The 19,422-nt window shown below is 56.0% G+C and overlaps 1 protein-coding gene across 1 annotated transcript in view; it reads left to right on the top strand.

Moving 5' to 3' along the window:
• ALX4 (ALX homeobox 4) overlaps nucleotides 1-17,858 on the top strand; it is a 44,186-nt gene extending 26,328 nt beyond the window's left edge. The window contains exons 5-7 of the mRNA XM_070472797.1: nucleotides 1,561-1,871; nucleotides 10,598-10,726; nucleotides 13,379-17,858. Of these exons, the coding sequence (XP_070328898.1) occupies nucleotides 1,561-1,871; nucleotides 10,598-10,726; nucleotides 13,379-13,708 (770 nt within the window). The 3' untranslated portion in view covers nucleotides 13,709-17,858. The remainder of the gene's footprint in view (nucleotides 1-1,560; nucleotides 1,872-10,597; nucleotides 10,727-13,378) is intronic.
• The last annotated feature ends 1,564 nt before the right edge of the window (nucleotides 17,859-19,422 follow it).

The following is a 19,422-nucleotide window of genomic DNA, read 5'->3' on the forward strand; positions in this document are numbered from 1 at the left end:
ATCCGTGCTGTTCCCTCAGGAACAGCCTCCCGAAGCTGCTTCCAGGCCTGCTCTGAGCGTTCACCTCCACTCCCTTTCCTCACCACCTTGGAGGGAATGACAGAGGCAACCTGTCCCTCTCAGCTCCCCAGCAATAAGGGAGCCCCCGGTAAACACAGAGCGCCAGGGAGGAGGGCGGATCCGAAGCTTCGGCCCCAGGATCTGGTCAGAATCAAGGGGCCGGGGCTAGAGGCACCATCCTGACACCTAACCCCTGCGGCTCAGATCTATTCCCAGAAGAGGAGACCGAAGGTCAGAGTGGTGCAAGCCCACACCAACCTCAAATGCTTGTCGTGATCAGAGCTTTCACATGTGAAAGGTTTTGTCAGATGCTCCCCACACATGTCTTATTATCCTGTATGTTATTTCACTCTCTAAAAGTCGCAGTCCTCAATGGAATTTGGCTCACAGAGGGACTCACACCCCATCCGCACCCGCTCCTGTGCTCGGGGGCTCCAGGGAGGGCCCTGCCCACTGGGAGGACTCCTCCAGGGCTAGACTCTTCTGCCGCTCACAAGTCTAGACCAGAATGGGGAATAACTTTACCTATAAGCCGTTTTAATCCCACAGCTACCCTATGAGGGAGATCCAAGATTCTGCGCCCTCGTTTCGTAGAGGGGGAAACTGAGGCACAGGGAGGTTCAGTGAACGGTCCAAGCACACAGCTCAGGAGTCAGACACGGGGCGGGGGGCTGGGGGGCGACCCACACCCTGGGGCCAGTTGCAGAGCCTGTCCCCCAACCTCCGCCCTGGGGCGAGTGTGTCTGCCCAGGGCGCTGACGGGGCTATCTGAACAAGGATGACCTCGCTCTCCCGCCCTGGCCTCTGTCTCCTCACCTTGACCTGCACTGGCTAACGTCCTTGCCAGCTCTGAGCGTCCAGGAATCAGCTGGCAGAGTCCCGTTCTGCTAGACAGTGGTGGCTGTGGGCCCCAGGGCCGTGAACTTTGTGTAAATCTGCTGGGGCCCCCGGCTCAGCATGCTGGGCATGTCACGGGGAGGACCGCCTCTTTCCTTAGTAAACACAGCCCCGACCTGGATGCGGGGAGGATGCTGAACCCCAAATAGAATGAGGCCAGGCAAGGAGGAGCCTCTCCTCCTCACCCGAAGGCCAGCTGGGACAGACATGGCTGCTGGCTGAGTTTTGAGTCCAAAGGACTGAGTCAACATCCTCAGCACCCAAAGGAGAAGTTCTGGCCAAAGGAAGTCCTTCTAGAGGGAGGAGCCCAGGGCCAGTGGGGATGGAGGGTAAATGTCATAGAGGTCAGATTGGCTGGCCCAGAGTCACAGGACGTGTGTGCTAAAAGGGGCCCATGCTGACGTAATGGCAAAGAGGCTCAGAGAGGGAAAGAAACTTACCCAAGGTCACACAGCATGTTAATGACATTAGAACCCAGGCCTCCAGACCTTGCATCCAGTACCTCCCTGAGAAGGGAAAAGCAGGGAATGGCTCCCCCGTCCCTCCTACCTCTCGTGCTGGGCTCGGCCATTGGTTTTTTGACTTTGTTTCCTCCCCCTTCAGCCAAAGAGAGCTCCCTGGGTGAGCCAGAGTTGCCACCCGACTCTGACACGGTGGGGATGGACAGCAGCTACCTCAGTGTGAAGGAAGCTGGGGTGAAGGGGCCCCAGGACCGCGCCAGCGCCGACCTCCCCAGCCCACTGGAGAAGGCCGACTCGGAGAGCAACAAGGGCAAGAAGCGGCGGAACAGAACCACTTTCACCAGCTACCAGCTGGAGGAGCTGGAGAAGGTCTTCCAGAAGACCCACTACCCCGACGTGTACGCGCGGGAGCAGCTGGCCATGAGGACCGACCTCACCGAGGCCCGCGTGCAGGTCAGTGAGGGTGCCTGGGGGGCGGGGAGGGCGGGCTGGTCCCTTCCACCAGTGGCCCGAGCCTGGACTGTCTGGCCGTCCCCAGTCACACCGGGGCTTTCCTCACCTCAGTGCAAGGAGCTCGCCCCTTGCACGCCTGCCGTAACCAGAGCAGTTCTGTTTCTGTTCACTTTCCCATCCTGCTTCTTGCTCTGGTTGGAGCTGGCCTGGGGCTCCCGGGGGAGGGGCAAGGAGCCCATCGGCTATGCTTCTGAGTTCTGCGTGGTGTGTGAGTCCAGGCTCTCTCGCGAAGGAGGTGATGATGATGACAGGTCTCTGCTCTGGAAGGCCTATCTCTTAGAAAGGAAACAGGAGGAACTGAAAAGACATCCATGGTGCCCCATGGGCAGAAACCAAGACAATCCAACTCTTCTCTTGGCCCAAGCTGGCTGCCTCCTCCTCCATCTTTCAGGTTCCTGCTCAGTGTGCCTCCTCTGAGAAGTCTTCCCAATTGCCATGACTATCGCCCCCTACCATCACCCAACCATCAAAACACTAATCCCAGCACAACCCAGCAGAGCCCAACACAGCTCAACACAACACAACGTAACCTAAGCCAACACAGCTCAGCACAGCCCAGCACAGACAAGCATAGCCTAAATCAACACAGCTCAACTCAACAGCCCAGCACACCCAACACAGCTCAGCACAACTCAACTCAAGTCAACACAGCTCAACTCAACAGAACCCAGCACACCCAACACGGCTCAGCACAATTCAACACAACTCAAGTCAACACAACACCACTCAACAGAGCCCAGCACACCCAACACGGCTTAGCACAACACAACTCAAGTCAACACAGCTCAGCTCAACAGAGCCCAGCACGCCCAACACAGCTCAGCACAGCACAACACAAATCAACACAACACAACTCAACAGAGCCCAGCACGCCCAACACAGCTCAGCACAATTCAACACAACACAACTCAAGTCAACACAGCTCAGCTCAACAGAGCCCAGCACACCCAACACGGCTCAGCACAACTCAATACAATTCAAGTCAACACAGCTCAGCTCAACAGAGCCCAGCACACCCAACACAGCTCAGCACAGCACAACACAAATCAACACAACACAACTCAACAGAGCCCAGCACGCCCAACACAGCTCAGCACAATTCAACACAACACAACTCAAGTCAACACAGCTCAGCTCAACAGAGCCCAGCACACCCAACACGGCTCAGCACAACTCAACACAATTCAAGTCAAGTCAACACAGCTCAGCTCAACAGAGCCCAGCACACCCAACACGGCTCAGCACAACTCAACACAACTCAAGTCAACATAACACAACTCAACAGAGCCCAGCACACCCAACACGGCTCAGCACAACTCAACACAACTCAAGTCAACACAACACAACTCAACAGAGCCCAGCACACCCAACACGGCTCAGCACAACTCAACACAACTCAAGTCAACACAACACAACTCAACAGAGCCCAGCACACCCAACACGGCTCAGCACAGCACAACACAAATCAACACAATACAACTCAACAGAGCCCAGCACGCCCAACACAGCTCAGCACAATTCAACACAACACAACTCAAGTCAACACAGCTCAGCTCAACAGAGCCCAGCACACCCAACACGGCTCAGCACAACTCAACACAACTCAAGTCAACACAACACAACAGAGCCCAGCACAACCAACATGGCTCAGCACAGCACAACACAAATCAACACAATACAACTCAACAGAGCCCAGCACGCCCAACACAGCTCAGCACAACTCAACACAACTCAAGTCAAGTCAACACAGCTCAGCTTAACAGAGCCCAGCACGCCCAACACAGCTCAGCACAACTCAACACAACACAACTCAAGTCAACACAGCTCAGCTCAACAGAGCCCAGCACACCCAACACGGCTCAGCACAACTCAACACAACTCAAGTCAACACAACACAACTCAACAGAGCCCAGCACACCCAACATGGCTCAGCACAACTCAACACAACTCAAGTCAACACAACACAACTCAACAGAGCCAAGCACACCCAACACAGCTCAGCACAACTCAACACAACACAACTCAAGTCAACACAGCTCAGCTCAACAGAGCCCAGCACACCCAACACGGCTCAGCACAACTCAACACAACTCAAGTCAACACAGCTCAGCTCAACAGAGCCCAGCACAGCTCAACACAAAACAATACAACATGACCCAAATCAGCACAGCTTGACTCAATAGAACCCAACACAGCTCAACACAGCCCAACACAACCAACATAACCCAAACTAACAGCTCAACCCAACACAACCCACATAACCTAACACAATACAACAAAACCCAACACAGCTCAACCCAACCTAGCAGAACCCAACCCGGTGCAGCTCAACACAACCAATCACAACCTAAACCAACACAGTTCAACCCAACAGAACTCAGCACAAGCCAACACAACTCAATGTACCACAGTGGGACCCCATACAGCTCAACTCAACCCAACCCAGCACAACACAACTCAACCTAATACAACACAAAACCAGGTCACCTTCTACCACCTTGTCCTATTTTATCTTAGAATTTATTATTGGCTTAAATTATGTCATCTGTTTGTCTCCTCTCACTAGAATATGAGCTCCTTGAAGGCAGGTACAATCTGATTTTTCATCACTATAATCCCCACCAATTAGAGACAGCTGAACTAAGATCAGAAAAGGCAAAAAATAAATATATGTGGACCAACTGACCTCCTATGTACAGAGAGGTATGTCTCCCCTCCCTGCATGAAATTGTAATGAAGGAAAAACCGGAGAGGATGCAAAGTCATCTAAGTACCCCAACCACAGATGACAAGATCCATGCACTAAAGCTCAAGCTTCAATGTAACACTAAATGAATGCCATGTCTAGCCTGCCTTCCCAACCCAAACCATGTTGAAATAGCAGATCAAGTGTTGGCAGATAATAGTTTTTCCCTCTCCAGTGGGCTTTAGAAATCAACAGCTTAAAAGCAAAGAGGAGTCTTTTTAAAAAGCAGCACAGCTCAGCCGGGGTCCTTTCAATGCCAGGACTAAGAGCCCTGTAACTCAGCAGACCCCAAGGGTGCCCTTCTTGCATTTTTTCACTAAAGAATCTTCTGCAGAGTATTCCTGAAGTGAAATGAAAGTCACTCAGTTACCCTTGGCTGTTGGGACACCGTGGGCTGTAGCCTGCCGGGATCCTCTGTCTGTGGGATTCTCCAGGCAAGAATACTGGAGTGGCTAGCCATTCCCTTCTCCAGTGGATTTTTTCAACCCAGGGCTCAAACCCAGGTTTCCTATGTTGCAGGAGGATTCTTTGCCGCCTAAGCCACCAGGAAAGTACAGTGTTCCTAAAGTGAAAATCTCTCAGTTGTGTCCGACTCTTTGAGACCCCATGAACTGTAGCCCACCAGGCTTCTCTGTCCATGGAATCCTCCAGGCAAGAATACTGGAATGGGTAGCCAGTCCTTCTCCATCTTCCCAACCCAGGGATCGAACCCAAGTCTCCTGCATTGCAGGTGGAGTTTTTATTGTCTGAGACACCAGGGAAGCCCTACGGTGTCAATAAAAGGCTCATCAGTCTCTGTTTAACAAGGCAGAGACATTTGTATTAATAACATGGTCCAGAAATGTTTTCATCTAAAATGGCTAATGTGTAAAAGAGACTGGTAGTTGCCAGTAAATACACAGCCATCCAGAAACAGCAGGGAACTCTGAACAGTCAGTTCATTTTTTCATAAATTCCCTAAAGCAAGCTTCCCACCTTATTCCTCTCCAGCTCACAGTGAGTTTGGGGAAGGAAGACAGGCATCTGAGGCCTCACTGTGGTTCCAGAAACCTTTCACACCCACTGTCTCACCTGAGTCATGCGACTTCTGGCGCCCCAGACTCTGGACAGGAACCTCAGCATCTGGCCTCAGCTCAGCCAGTGGATTTGAGAGGAGTGTAAGGGGTTGGTGGAGAGAGAGCCGCTGGTTATGGGACATTCCTATAGGTGCTGTGTTGATGTGAAGTGGACTGTCCATTTTCTGTGCTGGATACATGTGTACATGTGTGTGTGCACATGTGTGTCCCTAACAAATGGACAGAAGTGCCCAGGAGTAGAATTCACTTAGCATTGATAGGATGATCCTTCTAGTACAACACACGAAATGACACTGCAGCATGTTGAGCATTTTTCAGGCACCAGAATACAGCTGAAGCGGAGTGTTCTCTCTCTACACACACACACATTTATGCCTGCTTCCAAAAAGGAGCTGGGGCAGCTTACACTTAAAAGATTTATTATTTTCATCCTCGAACAGTAACAATGTCATGAAATGGGAAGGTAATTATGTCAAAGATCTAGGCTAAGCTAAGGATCATAGATTTCACTGAGCGCAAATTTCGATGCTGAGCTTCCCAGCCGCCAAAGCAAAAAGGGGAACTGTGCTGTGCTGCCTGTCTTACCACCTGAGGGGAAGACCAGAGAATTCTAGAAGGCTAGTGCTGGAGAATCCCATGGACGGAGGAGTCTGGTGGGCTGCAGTCCATGGGGTCGCTAAGAGTCGGACATGACTGAGTAACTTCACTTTCACTTTTCACTTTCATGCACTGGAGAAGGAAATGGCAACCCACTCCGGTATTCTTGCCTGGAGAATCCCAGGGACAGGGGAACGTGTTGGGCTGCCGTCTATGGGGTTGCACGGAGTCGGACACCACTGACGCGACTTAGCAGCAGCAGCAGCAGTGCTGGAGAGGACCGCCTCGTTCTCTCATTTGTTATCGAGGAAGAAGAGACCCAGAGGCAGGAAACCATCACCTGTGACCAGATGACTCAGGAAAGGTGATGGGGTGGCTGTGCTGAGAATAGAATGAGGGACCCTGAGTTCCAGCCCAGTCCTTCTTTTCCTGTAGTTTGCTGCACCAGGAACACGTGCCTAATTGTTCTGAGACTTTACTTCGTATAAAGGCAGCAGGGTGGGTGGGATTGGCAAGTGCGTCAGACTTCTGGGTTGTGCCTGGCAGTGCCCTGGGGATGGGGGCGGGGAGTGGGGATGGAACCTCCTGCTTGCCTCGGATGAGTTTGTTGGGGGCCCGTACTCAGCTGATGGGAACCCAGGTGCCTGACGCAGAGTGACGGTGGGACAGGGACGGGTCCCCCCACCCCCGAGATGGACTTTCCCGGGAAGAAGCCTGGAGCTTGGAGCTGCTCCAGGGGCTGCAGGGGCCTCTGTGCTGTCTGGGATTCCAATCTCCGCAGCTGGTGTCTGAAGACAATAAGACAGAGGCCTCCCCGCCCTGGGCCACCCTGCCCTGGCCCCAGATGGGCTGCGGTTAGCAGGGGCCTCCGCCAAGACGGTTGGTTCCTTGGGGAGAGGCCCGTGCGGAACGGGTCCAGGCTGGGGTGGGCCGGGAGCGGGGTGGTCCTGGGCTGCTGTGACGCATTGAAGGGAAGGCCGGGGCCGCTGGGTCCCTTCTCCTGCCCAGGGTTGCCCAGTGGAGATGAGCCTAGGGGCTACAGAGCCTGAGGCCCAGGGCCTCTAGGGGCGCAGCTGTCAGCGCCCCTGGCTCCAAGGGTCAGAAAGGGGAGGATGCTCTGAGCCTCGGGGGGCCCATGAATGTGAGCACAGATGGGGCCCGGGAGGACCCCTGCCACCATCCAAGTTTATGCATGATGAGAGTGAAGACCAGAAGGCAAATGGAGCTTAAGCCTTATCTGTGCAGAAAAGCTCCAGCCTCGTCTGCAGGGTGAGGCCCCGGGGAGCAGGAGGCTGGAGGTGGGCAGTTCTGTTCCCCTCGGACTGCTCCCTATAGCCATGCCGCCTCCCACGATCTCCATCTTAACCTGCAAATAAACCCCTCTGCCTGACCCTCTTCACTCCCTTCCCAAAGGCTGAGCACTCTCAGCTGCCTCTCCCCCAGCTCATCTGTCTTCCCAGATAACCCAGGTCGCCCCTCTCCCCCGCCTCTGCCCCCTACACTCGGCTCCAGGCACCCCCCCCAGCCAGCATTCCATCTCCCCCTACTCTGCTCCTCCCCTCACCCCCAGGCCCCCTTTGCAGGACACCGGCTTCCTCCTTCCCCACCCGTGTCTCCCACCATAGGACCTGAGTCCACGGAGACTCAAGGGGGAGGCCCCCACCACGGCAGCAACCTCAGTGTTCTAGGCTTCTCAGCCCTGAAGAAAGAAAGCAGTCGTATATCTAGATGCTTCCAGTGGGGTTCTCCCCTCCCCCTGGCCTCCCCCCTCCCCAGAAAACCCTGGGAGGCTGAGGAAGGAGCGGAAAGACTGAGCTAAGCCTGCAGGAAATTAAACATGAAATGAAAACAAGCGCCTCTGATTCATTCTCTCATCCTGCCCCCAGTTCCCCATTCCAGGCCACTGATAAAGGGGGATCCCATTTCAGCGGCCCAGAAAGGAGACCCGATCCGCCCTTGGCTCCCTGTGGGCGGCCTGGGCCTGGACCCCAGGAGCCCTGGGAGGAAAGGGGGGCCCCCCGGGAGGCTCTGGGACAGGGGCTGAGGCCCCAGCCTGGGAGGGGATCAGCCCCCGGTGGGGGACACAGGAGAGCGGATTCTCCTGCACCAGCATCAAGATGGAAAACAAAGTGATGCTGAAATGCCAGCAGCTCAGGATGTGTGTGTGTGACGCTCGTGCTTGTATACTGGCTAGGAAGGTGCAGACTCACCCCTCCTGTGTGTGTGTTGTGTGTATGCGTGTTGTGTGTATGTTGTATGTATGTCTGTTGTGTGTGTTGTGTTATGTGTGTTGTGTGTGAATGTTGTGTGTGTGTGTTGTGTGTGTGTATGTGTGTTGTCTGTATGTTGTGTGTATGTGTGTTGTGTGTGAATGTTGTGTGTGTGTGTTGTATGTGTATGTGTGTTGTGTGTGTGTTGTGTGTGTGTTTTGTCTGTATGTTGTGTGTGTGTTGTGTGTGTGTGTCGTGTGTGTGTGTTGTGTGTGTATGTGTGGTCTGTATGTTGTGTGTGTGTGGTGTGTGTTGTATGTATGTTGTGTGTGTGTTGTGTGTGTATGTGTGTGGTGTGTGTGTGTGTTGTGTGTATGTTGTGTGTGTGTTGTGTGTGTTGTGTCTGTTGTGTGTGTGTGTGTGTGTGTCGTGTGTGTGTGTGTGTGTGTGTGTGTGTGTTGTGTGTGTGTTGTGTGTGTTGTGTGTGTATGTGTGTTGTCTGTATGTGGTGTGTGTGTGTGTGGTGTGTGTGTGTGTGGTGTGTGTGTGTGTGTGTGTACGTGACGCTAGTGCCTGTATACTGACTGGGAAGGTGCAGCCCCACCTCCCTCCTCCCCCCTCCCTCCCCACACTAACAAGAGCCACACCTACCCCTTCTTTTCTGGCTTCTTTCTTCCCGAAAAAGACACCAGGAAAGGAGCTATAAATAAACCAGGGCGAAGTCTGAAAACTCCCTGAAGCACTTACCCTCTAGCTCACCTTGCCCTCGGAGGCACAGCCCCCGGGAAGCCAGCGGCACAGACGCTGGCCCCCGTTTCCAGATGCACAAATGGAGGCCCGTGGAAACGCCGGGCAGGCCGGCGGGCGCCCGTGGGCCCAGCAGCCTCTGTGCCGCCCCGCAGGCGGCGGGCCAAGGCCTCTGGCCCGGCTCCAGCTCCCTCCTCCCAGGAAGCTCCGTGCCCTGGGCCCTGCTGCCAGGGGCGTGCCCTGCACCGGAGTCAGGGGGCAGGTGTGCAACAAGCTGCCAGGAATCTCCCTCTGAGGAGCTCTAAAGCCTGGGAGCCAGCCTGCAGCCGAGCCTGCTCACGCCCCCTCTCCCATCCTCCCTGGTCCCCGTCACCCTCTCCCCAGACCCCAAGTCACCCATAGGGGTGCCAGACCCCAAGGCCAGCTCTTGCCCACGAGCCTCGGGAAAGTTCTCAGCTTGCCAGAAAAACTCCTGCAAAGGAAGCTTCTATTAAGCCAAATAGCTTTTGTTTGAAGGTTCTCAATTTTTTTCTTTAGTATGATCAAACAAGACCCTGGCTCATACACCTGACTCAGAGACCACAAATCCCCAAGAGGTCCCAGGAAGCCCAGACATTTTGGAAAACGATGGAAAAACCACACGTGTGTGATCCTCTGTGCGTGCTTAGTCGCTCAGTCTTGTCCGGCTCTCTATGACCCCGTGGACTCTAGCCCGCCAGGCCCCTCTGTCCATGGGATTCTCCAGGCAAGAATACTGGAGTGGGTTGCCATGCCCTCCTCCAGGGGATCTTCCTGACCCAGGGATCGGACTGGCATCTTATTATATCTCCTGCACTGGCAGGTGGGTTCTTTACCACTTCACCACCCAGGAGAATGATTCTCTGGTGAGGCATTCACAGCTGTCATCATATTCTGCCCAGTACTCTGTGGCCCCAGAGAACGGGGCCGCCCCATGTCAGGGCTGGTTAGTTGACCACTGAGATGACTGGTGACGTGTTCTGTGTGCATGTGACAGTTGTCTGCTCTGGGTTCTGAAGCTCAGAAAAATGAACCTATTGGCCTGACAGCGCCTACGACTGGGGTGTAAACTGCCTTCCCGGCTCTCAGCGTCGATCCTTCCACATTGTCAGCTCTTGAGCACAATGACCAAGGCAGATGTGTTATCTGTAGCCCCACAGTCTTGACCCTATAACTACAGCTGGAGGGGCTTGAGGGCAAGGCTGGTGCTGCCTCGAACATGGGGGCCGCAGTTCCGGGCCTGACCCCGGCGACAACTGCTCTGTCCTGCAGGTCTGGTTCCAGAACCGGAGGGCCAAGTGGAGAAAGAGGGAACGCTTTGGGCAAATGCAGCAGGTCCGGACCCACTTCTCCACAGCCTATGAGCTGCCCCTCCTCACCCGAGCAGAGAACTACGCCCAGGTGAGTCCCTGCCCCCAGCTGCCTGCTCTGGTGCCCTGAGGAGGAGCACCCTCCCCAGAGAGAGAGCTCGGGGCTCCAAGTCCCCCACTCAGGCCTGTTCGAGGAGTGCACTTGTGTCTCCAGGATAAGGGAAGCCCAGAATTCTCTCTGCTCAGCATAAGCGTTGACCCGGCCTTGGCTGGACCTTAGGGAAGGGGAGATTGGGGGAGGAGGTGAGAATGGCTTTTCCTTTGGCCACTTTGGTGACGGTCATCAGAACTGAGGAATGCTGAAGGCCAGGGTACTTCTAGGCCACCGGGAGCCACCCAGAGTGTTTCCTAGGAGAAGGGGGTCCCGAAGTTGGAGGACATGAATGAGGCAAGGCTGGACTGAACGTGGGATTCTGAGACCCAGGATTTAGGCTGTCATCCCAGCTCCAGAGCTTCCACCGTTCAGGCAAGTCACAAATCTGAGCCTCAAGTTTCTTCACCTAGGAATTGGGGATTTTAAAAGCACTTGCCTCAGGACTTCCCTGGTGACCCAGTGGTTAAGATTCCGTGCTTCAACGGCCGGGGGGCCTCAGGTTCAACCCCTGGTCGGGGAACTAAGATCCCACATCCCACACAATGTGGCCAAAAAAAAAAAAAAGCAACTGCCTCAATTCTTTCACAAGGTTGTTGGAGGGTCCGCATTAGATTGTGCAAAAGTGCTTTGTGAATTACATGGTTTTAGGAAGGTTGCTTTGCGTGTGCACGGCTCTCCCAGGCATCTGGCCGTCTCTTCCAATCCCTTCCAGAGCATCTTCTTCCCTGGCTGTCCATCGGCCCCTCATCCTGGTGGCATTCGGGTCCTCAGTGGAATGTCAAGGGACGGGAAGCAATGTGGGTGAAGTCAGGCAGCTGGGACCCTTGGAGAGATACCTTTGGGGCTGAGCGCCATCCTGATGCCCCTCAACCTGCCCTGCAGAGGTGGCCAGTTCCTCCCTCTCAGGCCTCCTTGTGCTGTGGCTTCTGCCTTCGGCTCCAAGCCTGGGCCCGCCCAGCAGTGAGCCAGGCCACAGGCCTTCCTAGGCCTCCCTTACCTCTCACTCTCCTGGAGCCGAGATAGCCCATGGTCCCTGGGTACCCAACAGGACCCGTGCTGCCCCTGCCGAGGATTCACATGGCCGGGGGCAGGGGGCAGGCCCAGGGATGAGGCTGGGGAATGGGGCGGGGGGGGGGGGGGGTGGCGGTCTCCTGCACACACACCACCTGCATCAGCTCCCACCCCACCCATATCTTTCTCTCCTCTCTCCCTCCTCCCAGTCCCCAGGAGGATGGACCCTCCCCCAGCCCGGACTCCTTGGCCTTGACCTCTGCGGCCCAACCTCACACGCCAGAGGGGCTCATGCTCTTTCTTCTCATGCAGCACCACACACCACATCCCCCAGGCTTCTCGAGAGAGGCGGTCCCCATCACCCGAACCTGCAAGCAGTTCTTGTCATTGCAGTCCTCATGGCATCTCTTGTCACTCCTTTTATTACAAACTTCGCTGAAAGTACCGAACACTGTGGGGTGGGTGCGAGGGGCAGGCCGGCAGAGGCTGCTCCGGGGCCACTGAGAAGCCCTTTCACGTGGCCAGGAGGTGCACCATCTCCTTCTCAGAGCCTGTTCTGCCCATCATCCGCCCCACCGCCCCCATCATCCAGGAGAGATGCATTTCTGGCTGAGTCCCCAGCTCTGCCTCCCTGTAAATGCTGAGGGAAAAGCGGGGTCTAGAGTTGGAAGCTGGGGAGGGGGAAGGGATTTTAGCTGCACAGATAGAAGACAAAGTGTCCAGTTCAACCCCTCACCCGCTGCCTGCCCGAGCACCTTCCACCTCTTCCACCCCTCTCCCCGCCCCCCAGCTAGGAGCCTGTGGGCATCCCGCCTAGTTCCATCCATCCACTTACCACCTCCCAAGGCAGCCCTTTTGGACTCTGAATTACTTCTGAAGCCTCAAGGGCACCAGCCCCTAGGACCTCTGCTACTGACCTTGGCTTCTGAGAGAATTGAGGCCGCACCGTCCAGTCTGAGAGTAGACGGCCCCAGAGCCCATGTTCCCAATGCCAGAGCTCTCTGAGCTCGTGTCCCCTCCCATTGATCAAATCACAAGGGTGCGCCAGGCCTGGGGAGGAGCCGGAGCGGGGTGAGGCCCAGGTGCTGACCCTAAGCGGGTCCATGGGTGGAGAGACAGAGTCTGCCTCTGCGTCTAAAGTCCAGGGCCGCCAGGAATTCCCTGGCGGTCCAATGACTAGGACTCTGACTGCAGGGGGCACAGGTTCGATCCCTGGTCAGGGAACTAAGATCCCGCAAGCAGTGTGGTCAAATAAACAAAATCAGGGGCGGCCTCAGCTGGTGAGCGTGCCCCAGGATGACCCTTTCACTGGACTCTTGATGGAATTTGGAGTTCAATCCTTAAAACAGAGTTTCTGCTGCTCTCCTGGCCGTGGGAACGGAGGAACCAGAGCATAAAACCCCAAGGCTCCTCGGGGGCTAGATGGCCAGGCAGGTTTGGAGAGCCTCCCAGGTAAACACTCAGGAATGGCTTTATCATCAGGATGGGTTTGTAAGTGAAGAGAGGTCACCCGCAAGGGACAGGGAAGCACCCCCGTGTCCCGCCAGCCTGTGATGCATCTCCCTCCGCTCTCCCCAGATTCAGAACCCGTCCTGGATCGGCAACAACGGGGCCGCCTCACCCGTGCCAGCGTGTGTGGTCCCCTGTGACCCGGTGCCCGCCTGCATGTCCCCACACGCCCACCCCCCCGGCTCCGGGGCCAGCGGCGTCACCGACTTCCTGAGCGTCTCAGGGGCTGGCAGCCACGTGGGCCAGACGCACATGGGCAGCCTGTTCGGAGCCGCGGGCCTCAGCCCGGGCCTCAACGGCTATGAGCTCAACGGGGAGCCGGACCGCAAGACTTCGAGCATCGCGGCCCTCCGCATGAAGGCCAAGGAGCACAGCGCGGCCATCTCCTGGGCCACATGACAAGACCGCCCCAACCCGGCCCTGCGCCCTCCCCCGCCCTGGGGCACTGGCCGCGCCCACGCTCCCCAGGCCCCCGGCCCCCGCACTCGACTCCCCTCTTGGGCACCTGGCCTGGGTCCAGGGGCCTGACCCTCAGCACTTTCAGCCGCCCCAAGTCTGAGGCCCCCGGGGACTGCGGGGAGGGAGGGGGGCGGCAGGCACCGAGGCCAGGCCTTCCGCTCCCGGCCAGAGCCAGTGGAGGCAGCCAAGTGGCCCGAGTTTTGCAGCTTTGCATCCATTATAAGCTGAAGACCCTTTCTCCCTACTCCTCCTACTCCGCGCTGCCCGGTTTGACCACTGAGTCGACGCTAGATTCCCACCTGGACCAGCTGTGGCTACAGTGGCTAAGGGAATGTCCGTCCTTCCCTCTGCTGTGTGGTCCCCGATCACCAGCCCGGTGACCGTGTCTGGAGAACAGATGCCCTGCCCACTCAGCCTCTGCTGCCCATCTCCTGTGCTTTCCCTCAAAGCCCGTGGACTCCAACCTCCTAGACCCAAGGCACCCGGCTAGCCTTCACCCTGGACGTGAGGAGCCCCGGTCCTGCTGTCTGTCCCCCACGCACAGACACGCTGTGCGCACGCTAACACAGCCCCCGCACGTTGTCTGGACGCACCCAGAGGGACTGGGCAGAGAGAGAGGAGCTGGCGCCGAAGGACCCCGCCATCGCCCAGCAACGCTGTCCCCCGCGCACCCCGAGACTCCGGATCTGGGTGAACAGTGCAAGGGAGGAGGCCCGCTGCCCGCGGCGCCCACGGTGCTGGAGGCAAGCTTCTAGGAGTGGGGGGGTCTGCAGGGAGGCGTCCCGGGGAGGCAGGGCTCCTGCACACACGTCGGCTCTCCGGCCGCCTTGACGCCCCGCCTCAAGCAGGATGATGGTGGCAGGGGGCAGGTCTGGGTAGCTTTGTTCCCCGTCCAGTCTGGCCCCTCCAGGGGCAGTCTGAAGATCCTGGTCACTCGCTGGGGCTGCTGGGCCAGTGTCCTGGTGCGGAAGGACTCGCGCCTCAACACAGCCGCTGGGGCCTGGGGGCACGGCGCCAGAGGGTTCAGAGCGGGCTGAGGGATCTGGCAGAGGACGAGGGCACACTTGCCCGGCCTCTGGGCAGCAGGTCGGCCCCCACGCGGCCTCAGACGGCCTTCCCAATTAGCGGGCTCCAGCGCCACACCCGCCCAGAGCCTTCCGCGCAGTCCTCCGGCCCCCGAGCTCCTCCGGGCCCCCGAGCTCCCCCGGGCCTAGGGCGGAGCACGCCCGCCCTGGCAATGCTGCTCTGTGGCACGGGCGACCCCAGCCCCTCGTTCTGGCCTCTGGAGGGCTCATGTGGGTCTGAGCTCTTTGGGGTCTCTTGCTCTGTTCTAGACACAGTGCTTTCTGGAAGCAGATCTCCCTGCCTGCGGGAAGGGGCCTCCTTCTCAGGGGGGTTCCATTTGTGTTTCTGCTCCAGGGCCCAGGGGTCAGCTAAGCTCGGGGCATGGGATACCTGCCCTCCAAGGCAGGCCTTTTGAGCACTGGAAGGCCCCCTTGTAGGTAGTTCCGAGGAGAAGGGCCTGCTTTTTCTCCCTTCTACCCCAATCGTGTCAGTGAGGAGAGCTAGGTCTTACCAGGCCCAGGGGCCTGGACACAGCACAGCCTCTTGGGTGGGTGGGGAGGGGTGAGACCCTCCCCCTTGAGCTGCTTAGGTTTTGGGGGATGTGACAGTCTCCACCTGTGTCTCAAGTCCTCATATGCTCCGGAAACAGGACTATGGAAGGAGCTGGTCTCGACCTCCCCCAGTAAGAGTCAGGCCTCTTTGGGAATCGTAGCTCTAAAGTTGATCTTCTCGAAGTGAAAAGTGTCTTGGACATTGAATTAAATGTTCTTGGAGGTTTAGCTTTAAATGTTTTCTACGTTTGAGGATCTGGGAATGACTCTTAGGAGGCCTTTTCTAGTTCTAAGCTTGGCTGAAACAACTCAAGACTCCCAAAATCTAGGAAGAGGAAGGAAGAAATGACTTCAGGATGGAGACAATGCCCCCAGTTCCTCCTTAAATGCCATCCTGGCTGGAAAGACCTGGGAGGTATGTTCTCACCTGGGTGAGAATCAGACAGAGAGACAGAACCAGGATAGTCGTTGAGGGGGAGGGAAGGGAGAGACACAGCTCTTAAGTGGAACCTTCTGGAAGGGACTTCTGGCGATCAGTTCTGCTGTGTGTCTGCTTTCCACCTGGGCCAGACCTCAGTCAGGCAAATTTCATCCCAAAGCTTGAGAAGAAAAATCTTCCGATAGAAGAAGGCTCTTTGGTGCTGACTGCCTGTCCCTCCAACGCAGCTAAGTATTTAGGATTACCCGCCCCTAGGCCTGCCCTTGCCCTGTCCCAGTCCCCTAGGGCCTGCCTGACACTCTAACAATCACAGAATCACCAAGGGGGAAGGGATCAGAAACCTTCTAGTCTGCCCAATCCCTTCACAATGGAGGTGACCCCAGTCCCCAGTGGGGAAGGTGATCATCCTGAGCCACGTTTCACTTGAGGCAGAGCTAAGAGAGGGGCTCTGATGACATGATGCATGGAGCTCCCCAGGGTTGGGGGCTGGGCCCAGGCCTTCTGCATTCTCAGCTGCTGGGGTGGGAGGGACCCCACAGCCTCTCGTGTGATGACTAAAGCAAGCGTGGGCGGGACTCTCTGGGCTGGAGGCATCCTCAGGAGCACAGTCTCATGAAGGCAGGTGCAGGGGAGAGTGGACAGCTCCGGGGGTCACTGTTAAGCCAATAAGCTAAAAGAGGTGGGGTTTCCTTTGCTCTTTGCCTAACATCTCAACAGAGATGGCCACACAAATCGGAAATAATGGGTGGCTGGCAGGCCCCCTGGGCAGCCTCCCCATGCTGCCAGCCCCCCGAATCCTGCTGGGAACCAGTCTCGGCGGCCAAGGCTTGACACTAAGGTGCTGCTACCACCCTCAGATGCCGTCGCTGCTCCCAGGGCAGCGTGGGGGAGAGAGGGCTCTGGGGACACACGGAGAGGCTTGTCCCTGAGTCTTCGACGGCACTCGGAGGACACGGGCTTTGGAACTTTCCTTGAATTCTTTCCACTATACTTGATTCTCGGCTCTCACCGCCACGCCTCCAGCGTGGGGAAGCATGGCGGCCAGGTTGGTTCACAGACACTGCTGGGGGTGGGGGTAGCAAGCGTGAGGCGGGTCCCCAGTACACGTGGCTGTGGCCACATCGGGCCCAGCGCCGGTGTCCCGTCTGCCCTCTTCTGGCTGGGTCGACAAGAAGAGCTCCTCCGTGCAAATAACCATGAATCCTGCTGCAGCCATTCTCCCCCTGGGCTGGACATCCTGGGGCTTCCAGTCTGCTTGACGGCCTGTCGGGCACCAAAGCCCACAGGCCTAGCAGGGAGTGAGGATGGCTGGGCAAATGGGCCCCCAGGATAATAATCCACGACCACAAAAGAGAAAACTGGGAAGACAACGAAAACTCAACTCCTCAAATTCCCGGGAGCCCACGTGACGTCTTGTAAAGATGCTAGGGGGAGGAAGGTTGTTCCAGTCAACCAAACATCGCCTGCCCCCCCCTGTCCCTTCTTCCCCTTCACTTACACACATAGAGCTAGGCCTTTATACTACTGATTTTGAAGGACGGTTTTCAATGTCTAATAGTCTGTTTGGTGTGCAGTGGGTTGAAAAGAGAGCTGAGTGCTGGAAGGAACATGAACCTCAATCAATAATGACTGTTCTCCTTGTAAGATATTGTAACCCTGTATAAATGCAACTTTTCCTTTAGCTTAATGGCCTGGGGTGGAATACTAAAAATATATATGAAAAATACATTAAAAATTCAGAAAAAAAATGTATTAAAAAAAGGAGGTCGGTTCCATAAAGTTTTACTGCCTATACCACCATGTAACTACATTATAGCAAAATATTAAAAAAAAAAGTCTTGCCTTTTAAAGTAAGTTATTGCACTTACATCTTTGGGGGGAGGGGAGGACTGTTGGACTGTTGACGAGAAGGGGACGTAGGGGTCCAGGCGTGGGGCCACATGGAGTGTGGACGCCGCTATGCGTTTGCAGAGCAGCCTTGGCTGGGCACGGCCCAAACTGTCTGCTTGGTTGTTGTTTGCAATAAACTCCTTCTCCTTCCTCCCTTCAACTGGAACCTGTCTGTTTTGTTCCTAACTTGTGACAGATGAAATGTGATCAGAGGGGCCTCTGAAATCTCACGTTAATTGAAGTCGGCAAAAAATACTAACAGTGCCCTTTTGAACTGCTGACACAGTACAGAATGGATTACCAGGGCTAGATTAACAACAGGTGGCCGGCCAGGGCTCCTGCACAAAGAGGGGTGCATGGCCTGCGAGGGGCTGGAGCACCCCCCCCCCAATCATCCTCAAGGAGCTGCCTCCATGGCAGACATCAGTGGAGGGAAACCAGGGCCCGCCCCTGCGTCTCCAGCGCGCTCATCACGGCCCCTCGATATCACCGGTGCCATCTGGGTTTCCGGGGTCTGTTCCGAAAGCGAGGGGCCAGCCAGGGCCTGGAGGTCAGGGTGGGGAGGCCCGGCTGCTTGGGACAAAGGGCGCAGGACAGGCTTCCAGGAGAGGCAGTTCTCCATCCCAGCTGTAATGCTTAGTGGCCGAGAGAACCTGCAGGAGATAAGGCCTGGGGATTTTTTAAAGCAAAGCACTTAATGCAAATTATCAAGCCAAGCTGGAGGCTCAGGCTTTGCTATGCAAGAGGCGCTTCCTTGCTTTCCAGCCTAAAGGTGACTCAAGCAGTTAGTCTCCCAGGGACCCCTCTGTACACTGAAGGAGAGGCATCCTTGTTTGCCTGACCCTCAGCTCTCACATCTGAAGGAGGGGAAGAAGCCTGTCTCTGCCCAGTTTACCATTGCGGGGGGAGGTTTGCATGGAGATGGCCCATGCATGGGCTTTGTAAGCTGATGTGGCAATAGGACACATCAGAAGGGCTATGATTATTCCCAGGAGAAAGACATCACCCTCTGGCTACCAGCTCTGAGTCTGACATGAAGCTCTTGTTCATTGTCTCCTTCTGACTATGCAAATGCTGCTTTCCTGGAGCCATGTTAGGGGAAGCACTCTGACTGAAACCGCCCACCCTGGCCAGGAATCACAGTAACCATCTGCATGAGTTACTTTACAACAGGAGGTCCTAGTAAGGAACATGGAACTAACAAGCCACCACCAACTGCAAGAGTTCTGGAAAGGTCAAAAGAGCTGCCACGTGTTCTACCACCACCCAGAATCATCCTCTCTGGCATCCAGCTTGGCTGAACAAGGCATGCACCACCAGGAAGGACCCTGAGTCACAACGATTGGCCAAAGACAACCTGGAAACTAATCCCATCACCATAAAACCCGAGACAGCAAGCCGCGTGGCAGAGCAGTTCTCCTGGGTTCCCTTACCCTCCTGCTCTCCACCTGGGTGCCCCGTCCCAATAAAGTCTCTTGCTTTGTCTGCACATGTGTCTCCTTGGGTAATACATTTCCGAGTGTTAGACAAGAGCCCACTCTTGGGCCCTGGAAGGGGTTCCCCCTTCCTGCAACCATAACTCTAGGGTAAGTTTTCATTCATTTATAGACCCAGGTGGCTTTAGGTTGGCTTGAACTAGGAACTTGTTTTTAAAAAAAGACTCTTGCCATCTGATAGGGTCATGGCAGCTCTTGGACTCTCCACACCAA

Source organism: Odocoileus virginianus, chromosome 10, assembly GCF_023699985.2.
Source record: "Odocoileus virginianus isolate 20LAN1187 ecotype Illinois chromosome 10, Ovbor_1.2, whole genome shotgun sequence".
Lineage (NCBI taxonomy): Eukaryota > Metazoa > Chordata > Mammalia > Artiodactyla > Cervidae > Odocoileus > Odocoileus virginianus.